The following is a 23,437-nucleotide window of genomic DNA, read 5'->3' on the forward strand; positions in this document are numbered from 1 at the left end:
AAATATTTCAGACATTTCTGTCTTATTTGTTAAAATGTTTAAATCCTATTTTTCAGTTTAAAGCCACAGATAATATTCATAAGACCTTTCAACCTTTTAAATTTTAGTTTTATGATGGTAATCTAACCTCATGGTAGTTGTCAAAGAAGGTCACCCTTGGTAACTATGGGATATCCTCTTTTTTTAAGCTAAAATATTACTAGAACTTAAAAAGAAAATTGCAACATTGCAGTGTTGAAATGGATTTTCTGAGTTTGTTGCTTCCCCTTTAAAAGTCTTTGTAATGTGTGTTATCTGAATGTATTGTTTTTTATTTAAGGGACGGTAAAGAACTCTTTTTCTCTCTTTGCCATTTTCTACTAAGCCCTTTGAAAGGATGATAGTAAGGGGAGTTATCATGGAAATACCACAGAATGCAAACACATTGCAAACACACTCCCCTCCCTCCGCTCAGAGCATCAGATGGGATGGGGGGGTTTGAGAGAAGGAATGAGTGCTATAGAGCATCAAGGGATAATTACAGTTAATTGCTGCTTTCTGCATGTGGAGTCTGCATTCAAAGAAAGTGACTAACCATGGGCTTGGTGACTATAGAAACATTTACAAGGCAGACGGCTGGGCACGGGGGATAGCTTTGAAATATAGGAGATGCTGCTGAGTGTTTATGACAGGTGGGGACATAAAAGTCGCTTTGAAATTATGAAAGGAATTTCTCTTTGAGAGACTAAAGTTTAAATTTTATGTCCCAGTGGTCTGATATCGTCTCAGTGTGGCAGATAGAATCAGTGGCTTGCAAGTGAACTTTACTCGGCAAAAAAGTGGTGTTCACATCATTTTGGAAATTCAGGTTTTTTTTCTTTAAAACACACAAATGCCTCATACATACTGTTAGATTTTGGGTACTTTGTGTTGTTGTTCAAACTAAGTTCAATGTCTTGTAAGGCTGTGTTTCTTAACCATCAAGGATGTGTTGTGATTTTTCCCAAGTATTCCAGTTTAACTAACATGTGCTTAAAAACTACAGTGCTCAAGTGTGTAGGAAAGTCAGAAATTATTGAAAGACGGACAAGCATGTTGTTGTTTATGGTCTGTTTGACAATAGGAAAAGTACAGAATAACACCGGCCTTATCCTTTATTAGTGTTGGGATACTTTGTTGCTTGAAATGTAGGTGGGGTTGCATAGTGTGTTTATTTATGTGATCTCAATTTACAGACATTAAATGGGTCAGAAAAACATCATGATTTCTAAAAACCTTACCTGGTTCCTGGAGTCAGACCTGGGAGAGGAGCTTGCATGAGAGTGCATGGTGCTTGAGCAGGTATGTGACTGAGCTGTCAGAAGGCCAGGTGGGTCCTTTACCTGCAAGGTGTAGGGGTGTGATGCATTGCCAACGGGGCAGCAGGTAAAGGCAGGAGTCTTGGTGCGACCCCTGGATGATTGAGAGGAAGCGCCAGTCTGATATAAATGTGAGTGGTGCTTAGTTCTTGGACTTTGAATGAACTGGTAAACTAATGTTAAGTGTTTTTTAGACAAAGAGGTACCAGAACAGCTCCAAATGCTCCTTGGCATAAATTCCCCAAGTCTCTCAAACTTTATTGAATGTGTGGAACACTATTTTGCTGATTTTTTTCATTTGGTTTTGGCCATGGAAGTTTTGGACCTATAAATGTTAAGAAGCATAATATTTTATTTCATTGATCAATGCTTTTTTGTGTTTATTTGACAGGACAGGTTAAGCATAAAAGGAGAAGGGAGTGGGTATGGCATGCAGCAAGGAGCTGTCTGCTGAAATCAAACCTGCAGCCACTGAGGCAATGACAACCTTTCAACATGGGGCACCTGCCCTACCAGATGAGGTACTGGGTGCCCCTCAATGGTAATTATTTTTGACCAGTTGTGTGCCTTATTTAAGCATCATAAAACATAGTTGTTCTGGTGTAATTTGTTCATTTCCTTCAACTTATAGGCATAGATTCTTAGGAAGTCAGTTTGTCTGGTAAAAACATTGCTGCAAAATGTAAGAAAATATAATAATAAAAATGAGAGATAGATGACTGACATAAGTTGGCTTGGACTTGGCAGATAAAAGTTACAAACTACATGTTGATTCACATATTTTTTTCTAATATCTGTTTTACATATCTGTCTCTCTCCCTCATATTCAGATGGTTATCTATTTTGCGCAGTAAGACAACATTTTTCAGTGCTTTATATAATGTTTGTGATTAATGTCCTTAATTGGAACACTTCGTGCTTTATTGTCATCCTTCGAAGGAGAAGTTCATTGAAGAGGGTTAAATATTTAGAACAAAAAATGTGGACTGCTGAACTTCCTTTTCGGTCAAGCTAAGTTGGCAATTTATCTAAGCAGGTAGGAAAAACTTGATAGAGGGCAGAGGTGTAGAGGTGTGAGTCTAGTTAGAGCACTTGTACTTCTAGAATATAGTTTGTCAAAATGGAGGATTTGGATGCTTTTCTATATGTACGGAATTATGAAGGCTTGCTTTTCTCTTTAAAAGACTTAAAGGTTGTCTTTGCAGATGTGAACTGATTGATTTTGTGGTATTTAATGTAGTCTGGGATTGTCTTTGTAAACTTTTCAAACTTTTGTAAATGTAGAATTATTTTATTTACATTAAGGCGTGTTCAAAAACTCATATCTCTCTCTCTCTCTCTCTCTCTCTCTCTCTCTCTCCATGTGCACCTGAACTGATGCTGCAAAACAAGGCCACGTGGAACTGACCAATCAGAACGAGAGTGGGAGCTCGTGGGCTTGCAGAAAGGGGCGTGGTAATTAGCGCGGACAAAACCCTGATTGGCTGGCCGGTCTCTCACTCTTGTCTGCTGGCAGAGCTCGGTGAGTGGCTCTGCTGTCTTATTTACCTGAACGGTTCTTCGCGGCTTATAAAGCCAGCCTTTTCATGCAAAAGTCAAGCAAGTAGGAAAAGGTAAAGGGAAATACTCTGCCCACCCATCTCTTCTCAGTAAATTAGGATTGAATAGAGAGAATCAGAGACAGAAACGGGTTTTCACAGGCTGCCGTTCATCTAGTGAGCAACATTAAACCACTATATCACTGTCGACAAGAAAGACGCAATTGTTGTGTGTGTGTGTGTGTGTGTGTGTGTGTGTGTGTGTGTGTGTGTGTGTGTGTGTAAGGTGAAATATTCTTAGGGGCCTATCATTAAAAACGTTTATTGCACACTCTTAGGCGCATACCCTTACACACGTAAATTTACGTACGTCGAGTGCGCAATTACGCACGCCCTTTCTCTCCCTCTTTACCATTTACTCTGCCTCTCTCTCTCTCTCTCTCTCTCTCTCTCTCTCGCCACACTCACATACACACACGCTCTCACTCTTCGTGGGAGTAAGTGTGTAAGTAAAGAAGGGAAGAGGGAAAGAGAGAGAAGGGAGAGAGAGAGAGCGTGGTTCCAAGTCTCTCTCTGCTGCTCTCTCCACTTTGGGTGCTCGTACCCAGTCTGACTCAATGGGGCTTTAGCACTAAGGGGTTAAACGTTAAAATAAAACATATTTATTCACCCCGAACCCCCTTTAGTGTTAGGTTTTGTGCATTAAGTTAGACAGACATAGGGAACCCATCAAGGAAAGTCTCCGGGAGAGAGGTAGAGACGTCTCCAGAGGCGTGCCTTTTTGTCTGTTGCCTCGCAGAAGGTTCAGTCGGATCCCTGTCGTCGGCTGGCTTTCTGTGAGAGGATAACTTCCACCATATCCTACATTTACAGCTCAACCAGGCCGGCAAACTACTGCAACACTATGGATACTGGAGATTGTCCCTTCCGGAAGAAACGGAGACCATGGCGCATGGACTTCTCATCCTTCGCCTTGGTTATCGTGGCCCTCGTCGTGTGCCAAACGACCGTGGTTCGGGCAGGTAAGATGGTTTCTCTTATTCAGAATTATGTTATTTATTGTACATTTTAATCGAGACTTGGTCAAATTACTTGGCCACCTTTAGTGTTTCCCCCGTTTTAATCATCTTCATTCTTCGCTGTCTGCTAGGATTTGCCGTGCGTAATAGATGCACACCTCATCCATTATCGGACACTTGTGCACCTGATTTGCGTCTTCACATTTTCCATGTTGTCTCAACAACAATGGATCCAAATTGAGTTACTCTTTTGGATTTTTTTTTTTCTTTGCGTTGATACCTAAGTTTATCTTTATACCCGCATCGAATCAAATCCTCAAAGCAGCCAAGGGCGACTTGTCAGTCCTCCCTGATTCCTAAAGGCCTTATTAAAGTGGACCAGGCTACCGAAATGACAGAGGTTAGTTGGAAAACACCAATAGGTGCTACAGGGGAAATTTAGGTGTCTGATAACAATGAGATTTTATGCGCTGCCTCTCTAAAGGTTTATTCTATAAAACAAACTAAGAAAAGAATGACAACAATTTATTTTTTTCCTACTAACTTGTGACTACACTTGGATTCTTTGGATTCTTTTCTTAGCTGAAAAGCTGAGATTTTTCCACCCTTAGTATACCCTGTCCGATAATGGATGTTGCGCACTGTCAGTATTAACCACCGGCCACAGCACAGATAATTTATAAAAGCATATTCAGTCATTTTTTGCTGCAGTGAAACATACAAACGCGCAATCATGTCTTGTATAATCATTTTTGTCGCTGGACAAAAATGATTCTGGTTCTCTGGACATCACCTCCTCGGCTGTCTCCCTCTCTCTCTCAGCGTTCATGCAGCCTGTTGACAGGTGTCATCTCACCAAGAGTTACGAATAAGCTCAAAAATTTCAGACATTTAGTTGCTTTTGTCAATTTGAGCAACGTTTCTGTTTCTGACTTTTATTATTTTTCCTCCAATAAACTTAATTTCACTACTAAGAATCCCATTCAGGTTTGACAGGCTTGTGCGCAATTTACGCACTTCTATGGCTCCCCTATCCACGCGGGGGCATGGGGTAGGACGGTGCAGATGCTTCAGACACTTTTGGGGATGTTTGCCGACTTAATATCCAGTTTATTAAATTTGTACTGGTATTTTTTTTCTGTATTGCAACTGGACGTTAGCCTGTGCGTAAACTGGGCTGCGGATAGCTTCCAGCAGGGACCCTGTGAGGTTGGCAAGTGTTTACCAGTTCAGCCTGTGCACCAGTCCATCCATCACTGCATCTGGTTGGAGGAGGGATTTCTGCATCAAATTTGTAGGATGTGACTAAGCCCATGGAAAGTTGATTTTGCGTTTTTCCACTTGTGGAACAACATTATTTGTTTGTTTTAGTTCAAATTGTGATAAAGGTACATTCACGTTAACAAGAATAGTTTGGACATTATGGTTTGGTTGAACATATTTTCCACGTCGGTGATTATTTTAAGATTTTTACTTTCTTGTCCTTTCCCCTCGCTACACAGTTAGACATCTAAAAGGACTGATCAGTATGCGCTGCAGTTCCCTGACGGACCGCTAGTTGACTTTAGTTATTTTTAACACAGAGAATCCTTTGATTCACCTGAGTCCAGATCAGTTCAGATCTGACTGAGGACTTTTGATGCGGAATGGCACGCGGCACACGGTGGAAATATAGCGTTAAAGATAAATGCCTTTTTTTAAAATTAAAAATGTGATGTTTGAATATTTGTTGTGGGCCTTTGATTTAAACCATTTAAATTATGACTTTTTATTTGACAGTGGATATGAAGCTGGTCGGAAAATAATTTCTCACAACTATTGTTGTATGATAATTATTTGCTATTAAATTACAAGCGATGTGCTTTGGCTAACCATCCCGTGTAGATTTTGATCAGAAACATGAAAGCAGGTTTACTTTATTTAAAGTTCTTTTGAGAAATAAATTCGTTTTAGAAGTTTCAGCGGACAGATAGATCAATGGTTCTTTATTCTTCTGGCGGGGACAGCTTACGGACCAAGGGGGCTTTTGTAACATAAATTGCCCTCCTCCAGTGTATTCTTTGGCCCCGTTTCCAATTTCAGATTGCGAGAGGCGATTGCACCTTCCCGTCGTCTCCCGTGTGTATTTTGGAGGCGGAAGACTGAGACATTTTTGCTTTTTATGAATAGGTTATTATGCGGCGGAGCACCTCGGTCACAGGAGTTTGGGAGTGAAAGCGTTCAGTGTCTCCGTGTCTATGTGCGCTTTGTACAGTTATGTTTGTGTATATGTGTCTGTAAGCTATGGATGTTTTTTCTCAGTTGAGGGTGTGGAAATGTATGCCACATCTATGTGAATGTGCCTCTGTGCCCAACACCTCGTGCAGGTTGTATTTCTCATCTTAAAGGATGCTTATAGAGGCTCTGTGCGAGCGGAGGTTATCCTTTGCTTGTAGAAAAGTTTGTTTTTTTTAAATATTCTGATCCTGTGAAAATGTCATAGTTACGCAAAATAAAGCACCCATTTCACCTGTGAGCGCGGATTGGGGGTTTTGTGTGTGTGTGTGTGTGTGTGCATAGCGTCCCTGCGCGCACAATGGATCACATGCGCATAGCTGGCCAGACGCGCTGGACCAATGCGCGCGGTGTGGTGCAGCAGCCCAGATGCTAGTGTAAAGTATACTAGCGCCCCACCCAAGCTATGCAAAACCGATTTAGAGAAGAAAGCGGTCAGAATGTTTCGTGTTTATTCTCTCTTCCCTGGGAGAATGAAAAAGAGGAGGGGTCATGGATGAGGCACCCGGGGAGCAGTGTGCCTAGAAAGGCATGAAAGCAGAGTTTTGTTTAAAGGAGGAGAAAATCAGAGGGCAATATTTTCTTGACATGGATGTTCCTCAACCTCATTTCAAAGCAGAGCGCTCCTCAAAGGGCAGTCTGTCTCAGTCTGGCTAAACATAACTTAACCCCGCTCTCTCCTCTCTCTCTGCTGTTGAATAGAGCTACTATATGTGGCGGCAGAGCAGGCGTTTGACAGCTCACTTCTGTGACTGTATGGAAGTGTGTGATATTTAAGGCCTCTGTTGGTCACATGTGACCCAGTCTGGCAGCTTTAACCTTGTCCCTTTTCCCTCTTTGCTTTGTCATCATTTTCCCGTGGACCCTTGTGGCTCATATGATCCACACTCTCTCCTCATATCTTTGTTTACTCATACCATTTTGTCCAGAGTCCAGTTTGAGCATTTTGTGCTGCTAGTCGGATCCCCATCAGATGTCAGTGTTGCACATATTTCTCAGCAGACACCATGATTACACTAAGATGGAGAGCTTTAAGCTGCTACAAAAAAAGATGAGTTCTTTGTAGGCCTAGTTATTGAGTAATTTGGTTGGTAGAAATTGGCAGTTGACTTTTCATTTCCTCATTAGAATTAGTTTTAATTTTCATACAAAAGCTTTAGTATATGGCACCAGACTGAAACACTCCTGTGTCAGGTGCTTTCTGCTGTCGAAGAGATTTTTCCCCCGAGTTTGGCCTACCAGGCAGAGCTTAGTCTCACTCTGCATTTAAATTCTGCCTCCTTTGCCAAGATTGACAAACCACAGCCATACTTTAGCTCAACCTTTAACTTAACCGTGTGTAATGTAAGATTGCAACGTTGGTGGTAGGACACAGCCTGTGAGAACAGGCTGCCTGGGACACCGTGTTCAGGGCAAAGAGTTCATTTGTTTCAAATTGGACTGTTTTTTGCTTAACTTGTATTAATTTCCACCATTTTCCAGACTATTAACGCTTTGAACAGCTGATTAAGTAAAGCCTGCAACAGTTGATTTAAGCTACTGATGATTTTATTGAGAACTTACATTACTGTCATTCGTGAGATTTCCTTTTCCCGTTTAACACTCTGTGTTACTTTACTCAAACCAGGACTGTTGAGTGGCTCAGGTATCTTTTTGGCCAGACAACTGTGACTACACCTTCACAATCACCCTCAGATGCAAAATCGGATCATTTACATGGGCAGATAAGACCCGCACTGTGGTTGCGAAATTAAAACATAGAAGTCAAAGATCAGATACACATAAACAATTCTGAGTCCTCAGTTCCAAACCATTACATCCGCTTAAACTGGGAACTTGTAAAAGTCCTTTCTTTTACAAAACCACATGAGCACTGCAGACTTAAGGGAACACATTGTGCAGAAGATAGCTCATCCTTCTTCCTTGGTTTTGTAGGTGATGATTTAGTGGTTTGTGTGTGTGTGTGTGGATAGTTAGGCGTCGTTCCTCCAAGGCATTCTGTTTTAGCAGAAGATGTACAAGGGAGGCAGGAGAGTGTGCCAACTTTATAATGACAGGCCGTCTATATAGGCTGCTATTCCTAGTCACTGTTATTTTGCTGCTTCTAGGAAGTTGGTGTAGGAGGGTGCGGAGACCAGCTGTGTGCTTTTGCATGTAATTTTAATGTACATTTCTTTTCCAGACACTCACACAGTTTATTTGAAAATAGTTTAAATATTACTTTAACATTGTTGTTTTCTTTAGACTAGGATGAGCGTAGTTTGAGTTTATTAACATTCATGCTCACAGTTAACAAGTGGAGAGATGCAGAATTTGCATCAGGAAGATTAGAGCTATGTCTACATATGATTTTATATAATAAATATATACAAAATATACAAATTGATAGACATAAATGGGCCCTTACATCTATACTCATATACACCATACATCATACACTTACATGCAACCATGCATATATTTAAATGCAACAATATACAATAGAAGAATCCCTAAAACTCCAGCTATCTTTAGTTTCATTCAGTTCTGTATTGTACAGTTTGACTTCTGTAGACATGATTGCTGGTTTCATTCTGTTAAAAGTGTTACTCTTCAGTCCATCATATACAACATTAAAAGAAAGAGTAGAATTAAAATTAAAATTGTAAAAGTAATTGATCACAGGAAAGCACTCACCTCTCTGTACAATTCCACTGGACTATTTGAAGTGGCCTAATACAGCAACCCTTCATTGTCAAATAATAGAGTGCTGCAAGGATGATTTTTCTTTTTTTTTTTTTTTTTTTGTGGGTCAATGCAGAAGTTAGCTTTGCCCTGGATCCCTCCAAAGCCCAATGGGATTTTCCTTTTTGCTTTTTGATCATAGCAGTAAATAAACTCTGTGGAAAACTTTTCAACATCACCACCACAGTGAGGCTGTAAAGCTGTTTGGCATGATGATGTTATGTAGTCTCATTTAGCCATTTGTTAGCAACCACCTTTTTGAAGACAAATAATGTTTCAAAGTTATTTTAGGCTGTATAACAAAATGTAAAAGTCTCTTCAATTTGTGTTAACCACAGACCTTATTTCAGACTTCTAACCAAACCCATTGACTTTGAGATGAGGGAACCGCAGGTGCTTAAACGTAAACTTATTTCTGGATTTTAGGACTTATTTCTGCAGCATTCTATATAAGCAGCATAACGTGCACATGGGGAACCTATCCCAGCATGCACTGGCAGCAAGGCAGAGAAAGACAAAAAAGGAAAACTGTATTTGCCAGTAACAGCAATGTAATCATTGCATCCTGCAAGTAATACCAACACAACTGTATAACCTTTAGGTAGGGATTAATCATTTTAATAACCAAATGCAGTGAACATAAACAGATTAGTGTTAGTGGCACTGGTGGAGGAAACTAAGGGACTCCAAGATTTCTAGCATTCAGTATTTTCAAATTCACACAATTCAGTTTAGGAAACTTTTGATTTTGTATCTCCCACTATATCCAAAAATATTTAAGGTAAAATTTGTGTAGAGTGTTTAAGTAAGATCCAGACACATCAGATGTCTCTGCAGTGCTTTTTATGAACCATCTACGCACACTTGTTTTTACAGTTTAATTGTAGCTATAAAGATTCCCAGAATGTAGTAGATTTCTGATGTGGGGATTTCCACACTGAAAAGGTTTCACTATAGACAGCAATGATGATTATTATGTGCGCTGGTGTTATACTTGTCTTCATTATAGTCTAACTTGTCAACTCTGGCTAGACTCTTAGATAAATGCAGGTATTCAAATAACACTCTTCACTATTGTTAAAGATGTTGTATTTAATATAAATATATTGGCTGTATAGTATGGTGTTCCAGTTTTTTCAGCTGCTAGAGTTAGACCAACAGATTTGTGGCATGGAGTTTGGAGGGGTTTATGAAACATGCTGTAAAAACTTTTTGGCTCTTACTCAAATGAACATTGTGTTTCGGGGGGGGGGGGGGTGGAGTGCGCACTTTAGGCTATTATCTATAAATTATGTTCAATATATATTAACACTGAGCAGTTTTTTGCAGAATTTTGCTGTAAAAATGATCCAGTTTGTGAAAATTTAACGATTGGCATCAGGGCATCAATTACATTTTCAGCAGTAAAATTGTATATCACTTGATGCCAAATAAAGTTACATTGGCCCTGTGTTAAAAGTATGAAATGAACACTGCGTTTGAACTGTCAAGTTTTGTAAACTACGTTTAGTCAGAGCTGAGCTGTTAAGTCTGACCATTCAGCACAGACACATCAATAGGCCTAAGGCAGGTTTCTAATTTGTGCCCTCTCTGACTGTCTGTCCTGTGTGATAGTACGGTACGGAACCACTGACTGTCTCCTGGTCAGGGCGCTGTGGTCCCATGAGGGCCTTGTGGTGTCAGTATCCACCCTCAGATCCAAACTAAGACTGTGGCCTCAAGCCCTGAAACCACACTAGACTCCAGCATGATACACACTGGCAGCGTCAGCGCAGCACACACACACACACACACACACACACACAAACACACACGCACACACACACACTCTGGCACAGACCACATAATGTTACACGGGACAGTAGAGGACTTGGGCATGCGCTGGCAGCAGCTCCTCAATGCAGGGAATAAAGAAACCACATAAGGCTGCAGCACAGTAACTGTTGGCACTGGCACGTAGTGACGGATAAACCACATGGACTGTGGGAGTCATCAGTACTGATACTCTACAATTAGTGCTGAAAGAGACAAGTGTAAATAGTTAAAAGGAACAGGATTTTGTGATCTTATTAGGGCCAGAATAGAATAGCTTTGTCACAGAGAAGTTCTTAGATAAAGGTTTGTACCTGGGTTGTAGTTTGGCTTTGGTTATCTATTAGCTGATTAGCTTCACTGGGAGATAAAAAATGTTATACTTTCCCTTTAGTTCTGTGTCCTCTCTAAAAGCTCTCCAAACCAGTAACACCATCTTAGAGACTTTCAGCAAACATTAGACTTTTTAATGTCATTTAAGCTCTCTGTTCTTGAAAAAAAGCATAACTGCAGGTATATAGTATCGATATCGATATAGGAGACTAAATATCTTCTTAGATTTTGGATATTGTAAGTGCTGTCTTTTTCTGGATTTAAAGGTTGAATTACAGTAAAGTGATGTAATTATAAAACAAACCAAACTGTTCTAGCTGTTCTATTATTGCCGTTACCACTGAGTCATCATATTCACATTAGTGATGATTATTTATCAAAAATCTCATGTGTACATATTTTCTGACCAATTGTCAACCTTCAATCAATACAATACCATGATACATGACCAATATCAAGGTATTTAGATACAAATATTGTGATCTTTCCTATGTAACCTTCTTTTGAGATTGCTGTTGTAATGTGGGGACAACTTAGGTGCTGTTAGATTCTATCCAAACATTTTTTTCAGCATTTTTAGACATTTTTACTCTTCAGCACATGATGATGTTACAAGCAAAGGCCCAAAACAGCTCATAAATTCATAAGTAACTCCACTGTCTGTATATTGTGTTGTGCTTTGAATAGACTTTTAGGCAATTCAGATATTGTTTCTCTCATCTTTTTTAAAATTATTAAGTTAAATGACTTAATTTTACTCCAGATCTCTTTTTGTACTTGTTACTCTTCTTGTTCTTTTCATGCTGGTGTCATTCCAGTGTTGCTATTGATTTTTCTGGTGTTATTGTGGGAGTTTATTTCAACATTTGTGATGGCAGGATCACCTCCCTATCATTTATAGGCTCCCACTCCTTTTTCCTCTAACACCTTTGTCTGGGTTTACCTACGATTCATTCACATAACCAAGAATAGTTGTTTTAATTTTTCCTTCAGGAGCAGCTATCCAGACACTGTCACATGACATGGCATGTACATGATAACCACACTACACTGACAAACCTCATTTTATAGCTTACCATATAAATAATGTAAAGTCTAATAGCCCCGTTTTACAGCACAGGTGCTCATAATGGTTTTTCTGTCTGTATACGCAAGGCATTATAAATAAATTGTAACTACAGAGGACCACGTTGAAAATTATAACCTGCAGCTGCTCGTACGCCCGACCATCATGGTCAGCTGGGTGGATGGGGACACAGCTGGGGATTTCGAAGCAACTGGATTTTAGTTCAGGCTTTTCAATTTTTTAGTTTTATATTTAACTTTATTGCAATTAATGATTCTTTTTGGGAGATCTCATTTTAATTTTTTCCTCATCTCAGCTTTGAAAAAAATCTCCCGTCTTTGTTTACTCTTAGAAATGACAGGAGACTCAAATATTGAGACAGAAAGTTGGTGCACTGATGAATTTGCACGTTTGAATGTGTTAATCTGCTCAATATCGCACGTCCCTCTTGCTCTGTGTGTCTGACAATGTGGTCGTTGTGTAAAGGTGAGAGGTGAGGGGTCAACGTGTCAGCTGGAGTGTGTGTCTGGTATTTAGCACATCTGTACCAAAGGAGGAAAGGGCACACACACAAATGCACACACAGAAATTGTTACACTGAGCATCCATGGCAGAAAACCCAGGAGAGGAAATGAAGGTTTTTTTCTGAAGTGAAGTGAGAATCACAGAGTTTCTCACTTCACACAAGTCTGCAATGATAGTATGACCCAGGGCTCAGAGGGCGGACTAGACAGCTGTGTGTGTGCATGCAAATATGCATGTTTCTACTTAATAGCACATGCATAATACAGTATTTAAATCACCCAGGATTGTCTTTTTATTTTTCATGTTTTAGCCTGAGCTGTCCATGGTGTCCCCTGTCTCTGACTTTGTGTATGCAGCTATAGTAGGAAAATGATGGATGGAATATAAAAATTATTTGCTACCCCTCGCTGGAGTCCTTTATTCCTATTATTTTAGTCATTTCAACAGGCTGAATTCCTTTGCTTTGCAAAACTTTCTTGACCGGTGGCTCTCATCCTGATGTGTTGTGTGCCTACAGGGTTTATCTGAGTGTGTCCAGCTGCTTTGCATTCAGACAGGAGAGGTGTGTGTGTTAGCTGGTAGAATGAAGACTCATACTCTTGCAATAATCATTAATCATTGTTTGTGAGCGTGTCATTTGCATAACATGTGTTCATGTAAACAACTATTTGTGTGTTTGTGTGCAGCATCACGTGGTTCCAGCCCTTCAACAGACTGTAAACTCTGTTAACAGTGTCGCCTGTCACCATGGGGGTTAAATCTCTTTCAGCACCATCTAGTGGCGCCTGAGATGAACTGCAGTAATAATGACGCTGCTGAAAAATGTGGCAGTTTTAGCAGCACACCTCATTTTACAGTGTGACTGCAAACCAAGGTATCACATATGTTTTCTATCAGGTAGTAATAAGCTGGTGGTCTGAATGTTTGGTCAGTTGTGGGCGATGTGTGGAGCTGCGAGGCTGCTGAAGGAACAGTGATAGGATTGTCTCTGTCATTGGAGGCACCTGTACATTCACCCCATAGTACAGAATTCCATTATACATCAACAAGCATATCATCATTTCGGGTGATTTTTACACCACTTGCAGTGATTATGGAGATATGAGGTATTTATTCACAATATCTTGTAACACTATCCAGCTTCACCAGTCACTGCTTTAATCACTGCAGAGACAAATTAAATATAGGTCTACTTTTAAACTAAGCTATACAGACAAGGTTTTGAACTTATATATGCCAGCACACCTAAAGAATTTACTTACTTTTGCATTTTTTTTATCAGTCAAAATAAACATACATAAAATAAAATGTAGCAGGGGGTTCAGAAAGGACTGATCAGGGGTTTTTACACAAGATATTTTCATAATTTCAGATTCAATTAAAAAAGTGTTTCACTGCTGTTAAGATGGCCTTTTCATTAATCTGGACTGCCTATGCATTAGACAAACACAAATAATTCTGACAATTGTGCTACATAATCAGAGTAAACAGACAAAAGGGGGCTTTGGCATTTGATTTTGTTCAAGAGTTAGAAAACCCACAATTACACCAGGTGACGCAATGCTTTCAACACAAGAAACAGTATGGCAGCCGACTGGTAATAAATTATTTCACTTTACAGTGAAACAGTAAACTAAAATGTTGTGAGAAATAGGCTCCACGATAACAAAAGTTTGGTTCATATTTGATCAACACTGCTTAGTTGAACTATTTTTTTTTTCAGCCTCTGTTTGTACAATACAGGAAACAGCCAGCTTTTTGTTGATAAAGTTATAATAATAATAATAATAATGATAATAAAGTTTTTTTTCTGAAGATATTTTAAGGGAGAAGTATGCAATACAGGAACAGAATCTTGGTTTATATTTGATTAGCACTGGCTAGTTTTACTGTTTAGTCTGAGTTTCACTCTCCCAGTTTAGCTGTCAGTAGTTATAACTGTTCAGGCTACTGTAATCTTCACCTACAGCACCAGTTCTAACTGCCTTCACGTGCCTGTGAGCCCTGCTTCCTGTCTTAATGACAGCAGAGTAATTGGTCTGCCTTTACATCAGAAGGCTGCGGCCATCTGTGAGCGCTTATGGTAAGAAGGAGCGATAGAGCAGGAAGAGGGAAAAGAAAGAAAGTAAAGAGAGAGAGTTTGTTCCCCCTGGCTTTCTGTTTTTCTACCTTGTCTAGTTTCATATTTGCCACCCTTCGTCTCATAAGGTGTTGGTGCCGTTTTCTCTTCCCAGGCTGCATGACTGTGTACCTCTGTGGCCCCGGGTGTTATTTTTGAGGGTGTGTTTTTGTCGTGATTGTGGTCCTCCAGGCAGGAAGGGCCCCGGCTGCAGATGTGAGCTGGGCAGGCAGCGGGGAACAGAGCGGCACATTGTACTGGGTGTACTGGGGGTAGCTCAGGCTGCAATCTGATCCAGTATCCTGCCATCGCAGAACCACGCTGTCTACTGTCACTGCCTGACCCCCCAAAACACACACACACACACACACACACACACACACACACACACACACACACACACACACTTACTCACTCCACCTTTGCCTGAACCTCCCCTCCCTCCCTCTCCCTCACTTTGCCCTCCCTCCTTTCCTCCCTCTACCTGTTTCTCATTCCCAGCATTCCTGTGCAGATGTGCAAAAGTCTTGAAAAGTATTTGGAGAAAAACTCAGTGTTTCCAAAAGCCCAAAATGGCATCCTCATATGTTTGAGTAAAGAAACCAGGGAACATTCACATTTAAGAAACTGGAATCAAAGAATTCTGGTTTATTTTCTTTAAAAAAAAAAATACTCAAACAGATTAAATGATTCTAAAATTAGCTGATGATTCATTTAAAACTTGACAACTGAATGATTAATTATTGCAGCTCTAGAACACAAAGTATGGATAAGCATGCCCACATATAAATCTTCCTGTTCATTTTAAGTATTATTACATTTCATGTACTAACTTTCCAGTACTTAAAAAATCTCAAGTCTTCAAGGTGAGGGGAAAAGGTCTGTTTCTCCTATTTCACTTTTTCACTCTCACTAACTAATCTCCTTCATGGTAATTTCCGCTTTCAAACAGTTTTAGGGAAGTTTGTGTTTTGGATGGTTTATGTAGCATCACAATACCACTCCTCCTCCATAAATATTGCTTTTACTTCCTTCTCTTTCTCACCCCATCTCTTCCTCTTACTCCTCCCTCCTCTTCCTCTTTCTCTCTCGTATAGAATGACGTTAATGGACTGTAGTCTAGACACCCCGAGGTAATATTAACGCACCATTTGCTCTGTCTGAATAAATATTACCATCTGTGGGCCTGTTTGACTAACTGTTAACTCTGAGACACTGGGTGTCACCTAAACACAGTTACCACCGATGGGATCAGTGTGATTTTTTTTTTTTTTTTTTAGGAAACATGAGGAAACTTCACATTAGAGCCCAATATAAAGCAACATAAAGTAGTTTGACATTTATAATTATAAAGTTATGTAACTCTTTGACGATGGCTTCATATGTGTGGCAAGAGCCGTCAGATTAATGGTATTCTACATTAGTAGATTACTGCCAATTTTCATTTGGTTTCTGGTGAGTTGCTGACAAACTGGTGTTGAATAAGAGTGGTGCATAAGCTGCATCCTCTTGTGGTTTTGCACTTAAAAACGTTTTACTCTACCAGGAGGTGAAGTGTAACCCAGTGACAATACAGTGTTAAAAGAAATCAAAAATGTATTAAAACAGCGTAATGTCCCTTTACTAACGGACAGTGAAAGATCAGCCAATCAGGAGCGATAGTCCCGCCCCTAACTGAACTTGATTGACAGGTCACGACGTCATTGCGTGATACTGCACGTGAGTATGTGCGGAAAACAGAGCAAACGGGCATACATGATGGCGACAGGAGAGAAGGGAGTAAACAGACCGAATTAAAGTTAATAAAGTAGATAAAAGTGAACGTACAACAAGTTAACGAACCAACTCGGAAGGCAAACTAGAAAGAAGTGACCGGGAGTTTGGGAAAAGTCCAGTTTTGTCCCTCTGTTTATCGCGGTAAGCTAGCGAACTGCGTTATGCTAACATTGCTAATAGCGTTTGCGGTGCTACATTGCCTGAACGTTTTTGAGTGTTGTGGGGAGGTTTATTGCCCCAGCACCGTGGTTATTGATCGTTGATGATGTTTAAAGCATAAAGACGTTAATTAGCAGCCCTAATGCAACTGAAGGTAGTAACCTGATGCTCAGATTAGCCGAGTACAGCTGCATTATGTGTGTTTTATTTGTTTTAAAGATTAGCTGAGTGAATTTCACTGCATTGTTAGTAAAGAGAATGTAATTAAAAATACCAGATTGTTTTTCATGATTATTTTGTAGTTATTTTGAGTGTGAAAATGTGTTTTAAAATGTTGCTTGCAAATTTATGTTAGTAAAAGTTACTGTTCACATCTTATCACCTGGTACTTGTGTTTGTGTATCACTTAGCTCCCTCTGAAACTAGCACAGTGTTACTTACAGAGGGTTGCACGGTTACGGTTGATGATCGGCTCCCTCACTAAGAGTTAGTGCCAAGCTGCTGTATGCTCTGTTGTATTTACTATTTAAGCATGCTAAAGTTTGTCTGATAAATAAATATATATGCTAAATATATAAATATGATGCTTTTTAAAGTGTTTGTAAATTTCCGTTTAAAAATTTGGCCGTTGAATGAAAAATGAAAACAACTTCAGAGTCTGCATTGCAGGAGGACTTGGTAGTTATCTTTTCTTCAGGGTTGTAGTTTTAACACGGGCAATGCATCTCTGCAACCAAAAGTTTATTATGAGAAGTGCCACTGCAGGGTTGGCTGTAACTGAATTTAACTGGCTGTTAACTGCAAAGTTAGCTCTCTGGTGCATCTTAAACACAGGAAGGCTAGCCAAGAGTGAGGGAGGATAAGAGTTCAGGAAAATGTGAATACTGGGTGTTGGTGAAAACTCTAACTTTATAGGCACCTTGCTTAACAACCATCAAGATGTAACTGGTAGACTTTGTAATAACATATGATTTGGGTTCTCTAGGGCAGCAAAATATTTTTTTAAGTGTATGCAAGCTTTCTGTTTTGAAACCTTGGCACAATTTGTGTCGTGCATATTTGCCATTCCATCATGAATCAGACAGCAGCATCTCAGCATCTTGAAAGCAGTTGAATCAAAAAAAAATTGTAGCATGAAGATGGGTTTCCTAAATGAAATAATAAAAAACGGGCATTTCAAATAGATTGACTAACTGATTTTTCAATAGCCAATTATCTAAGTAAGCATAACTTGGACATTTAGCCTATAAAACAGCATACAGCAAGACTGAGCAATTATTGTAATCCTCATATCATAGCAAGACGGTGCAAGTCAGCTCATGTGGGCAATTACATATCCACCCTTTTTAAGACATAATGCCCACTGTGTTGAAATAAGAGCTGTCATAAATGTCAAACTAACTGTAAATTATGTTATGGATTATCAGTCCTTTCAAGGTGGAATTTCAGGTAGTACTTAAAAAAAGAAAGAAAGAAAAATTTAATTTTGTCTCTGTAGTTAGCTACTTTTGATTTCAGTAGCTCATGTAGGGAAATTAATCATAAAGTAAGAAATGTGTTTGCTTTTATCCGAGGTGGCTGAAGTGGTCATAAAGGGAATCAAATCCAAAATGTAGAGCCATGATTTTCAAGCTGAAGCACATAGACTGATGCAGTGCCTTTGAGCAATATGAGAAAGCCAACATGATAAACCACAGGGCAGACTGAGGGTGGAGAAACAGACTGGTTGACCTCAGTGTGTGAAAGTGAAGACAGGTTGTGAGACCGGTGGTGCTACAGTGTGTGTGTGTGTGTGTGTGAGTGTGTGTGTGTGTGTGTGTGTGTGTGTGTGTGTGTGTGTGTGTGTGTGTGCACATTTGTGTTTATGTGATGTTAGGAGATATACTGTACATCAGGTGTGTGTGCGTGTCAGGGAACTGCTTGTGTGCCTTCACACAAATATTCACCTGACTCAGCAGTATCACATGAACAGCCACTTGTGTCAGTTGCTTGATAAACGTGAGCAGAATAGAGGGTACAGTCTCCGCTCTGATTTGAACTGAGCTTTACTGTACCTGCCCTGCAGTGGTTCATGTATGTGGCTTGGACTGTGGCCAATGTGCTTGAACACAGTGCTTCCTTTCTTAAATTATTATACCTTAATGTACAGTGGTGGCCATTGTGGACGCCCCCTGTACCTGCTTCTGTATCACATTAATGCTTCAAGAACGTTTAAGATTACTTGCAAGATCAAGTTTTTTGATCATCAGAGCAAAGTTAGGGCTCTGCAGCTGCAAAGAAGTTCTATGTTAAAAGATAAAACTGTCTACTATTTTGGATTCAGACACATTGCAAAAGTATTGGAGTGAGCTTTAAGGGTCTCCTTTACAGTGATTTCTATAAAGCCTGTAAACACTGAGTTATATTTAAGCTTGTTGTGTTCTAACTGTGAGAAAAAGGCTTTTTAATCTGTTTTTATGTTTATGCAAAAAATCACCTGTCTTATTTGTTCAATTAAAAAAGAGAGCTGCAGCAGAGGTATTTACATTTATGTAGACATTGCAGATATGCTGTATGTGCACCTGACAGCCAGAGAAAATGACCATGAAAACGAGAGAGCTCCGTCCAGAAAAAGCAGGACCCAAAGTTAGATATTGTAGAAATGAGTATGTGAAATTGTACTAATGTAACATGACAGGATTTCTAGGCAGGGAAGTTTCAGCTTTGGCATTTCACTTGTTTATTTTCAGCACTGAGTTGCTGTGTCACACACAGGGCAAGTTTTCTAAGGAGTTATTTCCTAAAAAATGTAATGACACTTTTCTTCCTCTCTTCCTCAGACCCAGTGGATGTGTTGCGGGCTCTACAGGTTCCCTCTCTCCCCGAGGGCGTGAAGAAAGTCCCCGGCTTCTGCACATCCCGTCGCTCCGGCAGCCCCGACCATGCTTACCGCATCACCAAAAAGGCCCAGATCTCTGCCCCCACCAAGCAGCTCTTCTCAGGTAGGCTTCAACTAAACTATTGTTTGAATATTTTGAGAGACTGCTGTTTAAAATGTCATAAGGTTGTTTGATCACTGCTGTTTAAAAAACAGAGAATTTAAATCTTGGTTTCATTTTTGTTTTACTTAAAGTGGTACTTTTTCAATTTATTATTGTTGGAGGATTCTACAAGTAGAGCTACAGAAGATATTATACAGCTGTTCACTGGTTTATAATACTCCTCTTGATGAGTAAACTGAACACTTGAAGTTCTTCCACTGGCATTGATTAAACCCCTAAAAAATAATCTCTATTCATCAGAACATCCTTTTTGGAAGTTGCTTTTTTTTTTAATGAAATAAATCCCTACATGCCTTAGAATGACTTAGGTTAAACTCTAGACTTTTGCCTCATTTAGTATGTGTGAATCTATGAATATGCAGATTACCCCACCCCTCTGCCACCTGCCTGCAGCTTCAGTGTACCTGCTTGTAAAAAGTTAAAGATACCATGGGCCTTGGGCTTGGTATTATTAAACAGCTAATATTGTGCTTGTAATGTTCGTTTAAACTGATTGTCATCTTTGACAAGTTGAAGTGAAAGTGACTCAGCCATAGTGCTTATTACTTATTCCTGCATGATACGTCTTGTAGCATATTAAAAAAAAAAAAACGTGGATGTTTTAACTATATTTTTAACGGGGGTGGGGGGTGTCTTTAATACTTATTGCCGTGACCGTAATTAGGTGCAAAATTGCCCAAAGCAGTTTGGAAAAAATGAACTTATATAAGTATAAGTATGTAGGGATTTTCTAATGAAAAAAAGGTGGCAGGCTATGAATGTTACTTCATAGGATACTATGATGAAATTTTAAAAAGCTGTGCTCATATTTTCCACTTCTATTTTATATCATATCAATTTTATATATATATATTTATAGTAGGTCTCAAAATTTAGTGTATGTAGTTAAGTTTTAATTTGGTAAAGAACTTGGTCCCTACTAAAAGAAATTCTTGAATATACATTTAAAAAATTGAGTTTTTTTTCAGAGTTGTTAACGCTCCTTTGTTACACCAGAACCACAGCACACTTTAGGATAGGCATAATATTTCATATATTTATGCTGAATTCCTGAGTGCAGCAACCTATAATAGGAATTACAGTTTCTTTTTATTGTTGCAAATGTTTGGATTTATTTTAAACTGAGCTCTCTGGAGTTTAGTGAGGCTTTGGTGCCCCATGCTAGATTGCTCACTGATATAAAGTATAATTATGTGTTGCAGTGCAGGAGTGGGAGAGCCATAACAATTTAACTTAAGAAAACTGTCTGACACCCTGGAGTGAGGAACGAATAACACAAAGTAGCACTTATGTGGTTATGAAGAAATTCTCAAAAGTCAAAAGCTGATTTTCAACTCATTTTCTTAGGTTAAGCTTTCCTCCAACAGTTCTGCCCACCTGTCATTATGTGTCCTCATTATCCATGCCAGCTTCATATATTGTGGTATTCTGTAATCAGCTGATCTTCACAAAGATTTCTTACTTTTATCATTTTAAGCTCATCAATGGTGTAATTTTTACATTTTCTTATCCATCTCTCATCTTGCGCTACTGCTCCATACTTGTGTTTTCCTTCCCCAGCCACGTTTTCTTTATCGGCCTGTTTCTTCAACTTGAAATTCCTCTCTTTGCTTTCCCTTTTTTAACCTTCACCTCCCTCTCCTGCCTCCCTTATTTTCCATGATGAATAAATGCTCTGGTCCAGGTCATTAAACTCACAATGCAGTGTTTCTTTGCCTCCTTATTACGTTGTCCACAAGCCAATCCAAGCAATGACCCATGTTTTTTGTCTGATCCTTTCTTTGTTTTCATCCTCTCTTCTCCCATCTCCCATCAATAGGTCGATTCCCAGAGAACTTCTCCATCATGGCTCTGGTTAAGGCCCATGCTGGTCTCCAAGCCTTCCTCCTCTCCATCTACAGCGAGCAGGGCATCCAGCAGCTGGGCATTGAAATGGGACGCTCGCCTGTTTTCCTGTATGAGGACCAGAATGGAAAGCCAGCCCCTGAGGACTACCCACTGTTTAAAGGCGTCAACCTGGCTGATGGCAAGTCAGTAACCAGCAACAACCAGTTTGTGACTGGTTGAGATGATTTGGGGTTATGTGGGTGTGAATGGTTTGTGTGTGAGTGTTGGCTGGAGTGTATGTGTGATTTAAGGGTTTTTATTCAGGCCTGTAGTCACAGTACACATTTATTCGCCTCTGCTTCCTCCTTCTCGTCTCTAGGTGGCATCGCATCGCTATCTCTGTTTCAAAGAAAAATGTGACACTGCTGCTGGACTGCAAGAAGAAGATGACCCGCCCCCTCCCTCGCGGCAACAACGCAGTAGTTGACACAAATGGCATCACAGTATTCGGAGCCCGTCTGCTTGATGAGGAGGTTTTCCAGGTGAGGACCTTTTTTTAAAGCGTAACTTCAAACCCAGGACTGAGCCAAACTCCAACAGTGGGCAAAGGCTGAGAGGTGGGGCAGGGAGGTAGGGGTGAATGTGTGAGGCAGGAGTTGATTCTTAAATTTCACGATGTAGAAATGTCCCATCTGGTTGTCTCTATGTCAGCATTGGCCTGCAAGGTTCAGGACTGATGTAAAACAGTAGATGACATGTTTAGCCATTTTTTACTAAACATGAAATGCACATTTCTTTTATAAATGTGGTAAGAAATGTCAGTATTAACACCAACATTGATGCATTTCTTCATAGCACAATCATATTCTTCAGTTTATGACTCAAAAAAACACATTTAAGTGTGCAGTACTTCTTTAAGCATAACCTGCAAGAGAAAAAGTATGCAGTTATGGTTCATTGACTGACTGTGAGTACCCTCTGCTGTAGAAGTCAGCAACTACAAAGTTAGAACAGGCACATCATGTATTTGTTGGTGCTTTGGTATGGCTTTCCACTCATTTAATTGAAATTAAAAACACATCAGTACTTAACATACTTTAGAGGTTTTCACTGATTTCTGTAATTGATGATGCCACTACAGGTTTTGTTGATCTGTTTTTAATTTCTTTTTTCCCCACAGGGAGACATCCAGCAACTGCTGATCGCCTCCAACCCCCAGGCCGCCTATGACTTCTGTGAACACTACAGCCCTGACTGTGACTCCCCACTGCCCAAGACCCAGGCTCAGGACCCCAACACATATGTGAGTAACACCACAACAACATGAGTCCATCCACAGACTGATGGAATCAACATTTGCTCCTCCACTTATATGAATGAAACCTTTATTAAACGGTTAACCTTCTTAGTAGAAAAATATCTTAAATCTTTCAACAGGCTACAGTGACTAGCCTTTGTATTTTACTCACTCACCTTCTATTGAGGTTACTGTGGGATGAGGTCTCAGTTGTTCACACAAAACCCATACCAGACTACTAAGTAGCATCTATTACAGAGTGGGTAACCTCAGACAGTCCCATCATGCCAACACTACTCATTCATAAAGTTGCTCATCTGTAGCTCCAAGAAAAAGAGAACCAAACAGAACTTGTGGACTTTATTTTTATTTTCTGTGGCATTTTTTTTTAAGAATTGTTGTGCAAGGTTTTTTTTTCTTTTAACAAATATTAAGAATTAAGATAAGGCAACCAGGGTGCTAATATGAAAAAGCCAGATTCTTGGACCAAAATATATCGGTTTGGCTTCCCTTTTCTGCATGATGGTCATATGTATCCTACAGTAAAGGAGATTAAGAGTTTTGACATGGATAGAGCTGAAACAGCTTGT

General features: G+C 39.7%; 1 protein-coding gene across 6 annotated transcripts in view; it reads left to right on the plus strand.

Annotated features, from left to right (window-relative positions):
- Positions 1-3,378: 3,378 nt before the first annotated feature.
- Positions 3,379-23,437, plus strand: part of col11a2 (collagen, type XI, alpha 2) — a 57,700-nt gene continuing 37,641 nt past the window's right edge. For all 6 annotated transcript variants that reach the window (XM_088090164.1, XM_042506168.2, XM_088090162.1 and 3 more), the window contains exons 1-5: positions 3,379-3,897; positions 19,502-19,663; positions 21,543-21,753; positions 21,930-22,092; positions 22,731-22,853. In XM_088090164.1, the coding sequence (XP_087946290.1) occupies positions 3,780-3,897; positions 19,502-19,663; positions 21,543-21,753; positions 21,930-22,092; positions 22,731-22,853 (777 nt within the window). In that variant the 5' untranslated portion in view covers positions 3,379-3,779. The remainder of the gene's footprint in view (positions 3,898-19,501; positions 19,664-21,542; positions 21,754-21,929; positions 22,093-22,730; positions 22,854-23,437) is intronic.

Source organism: Plectropomus leopardus, chromosome 17 (genome assembly GCF_026936395.1).
Source record: "Plectropomus leopardus strain MGB_pleo_1.0 chromosome 17, ASM2693639v1, whole genome shotgun sequence".
NCBI classification, from domain to species: Eukaryota; Metazoa; Chordata; class Actinopteri; order Perciformes; family Serranidae; genus Plectropomus; species Plectropomus leopardus.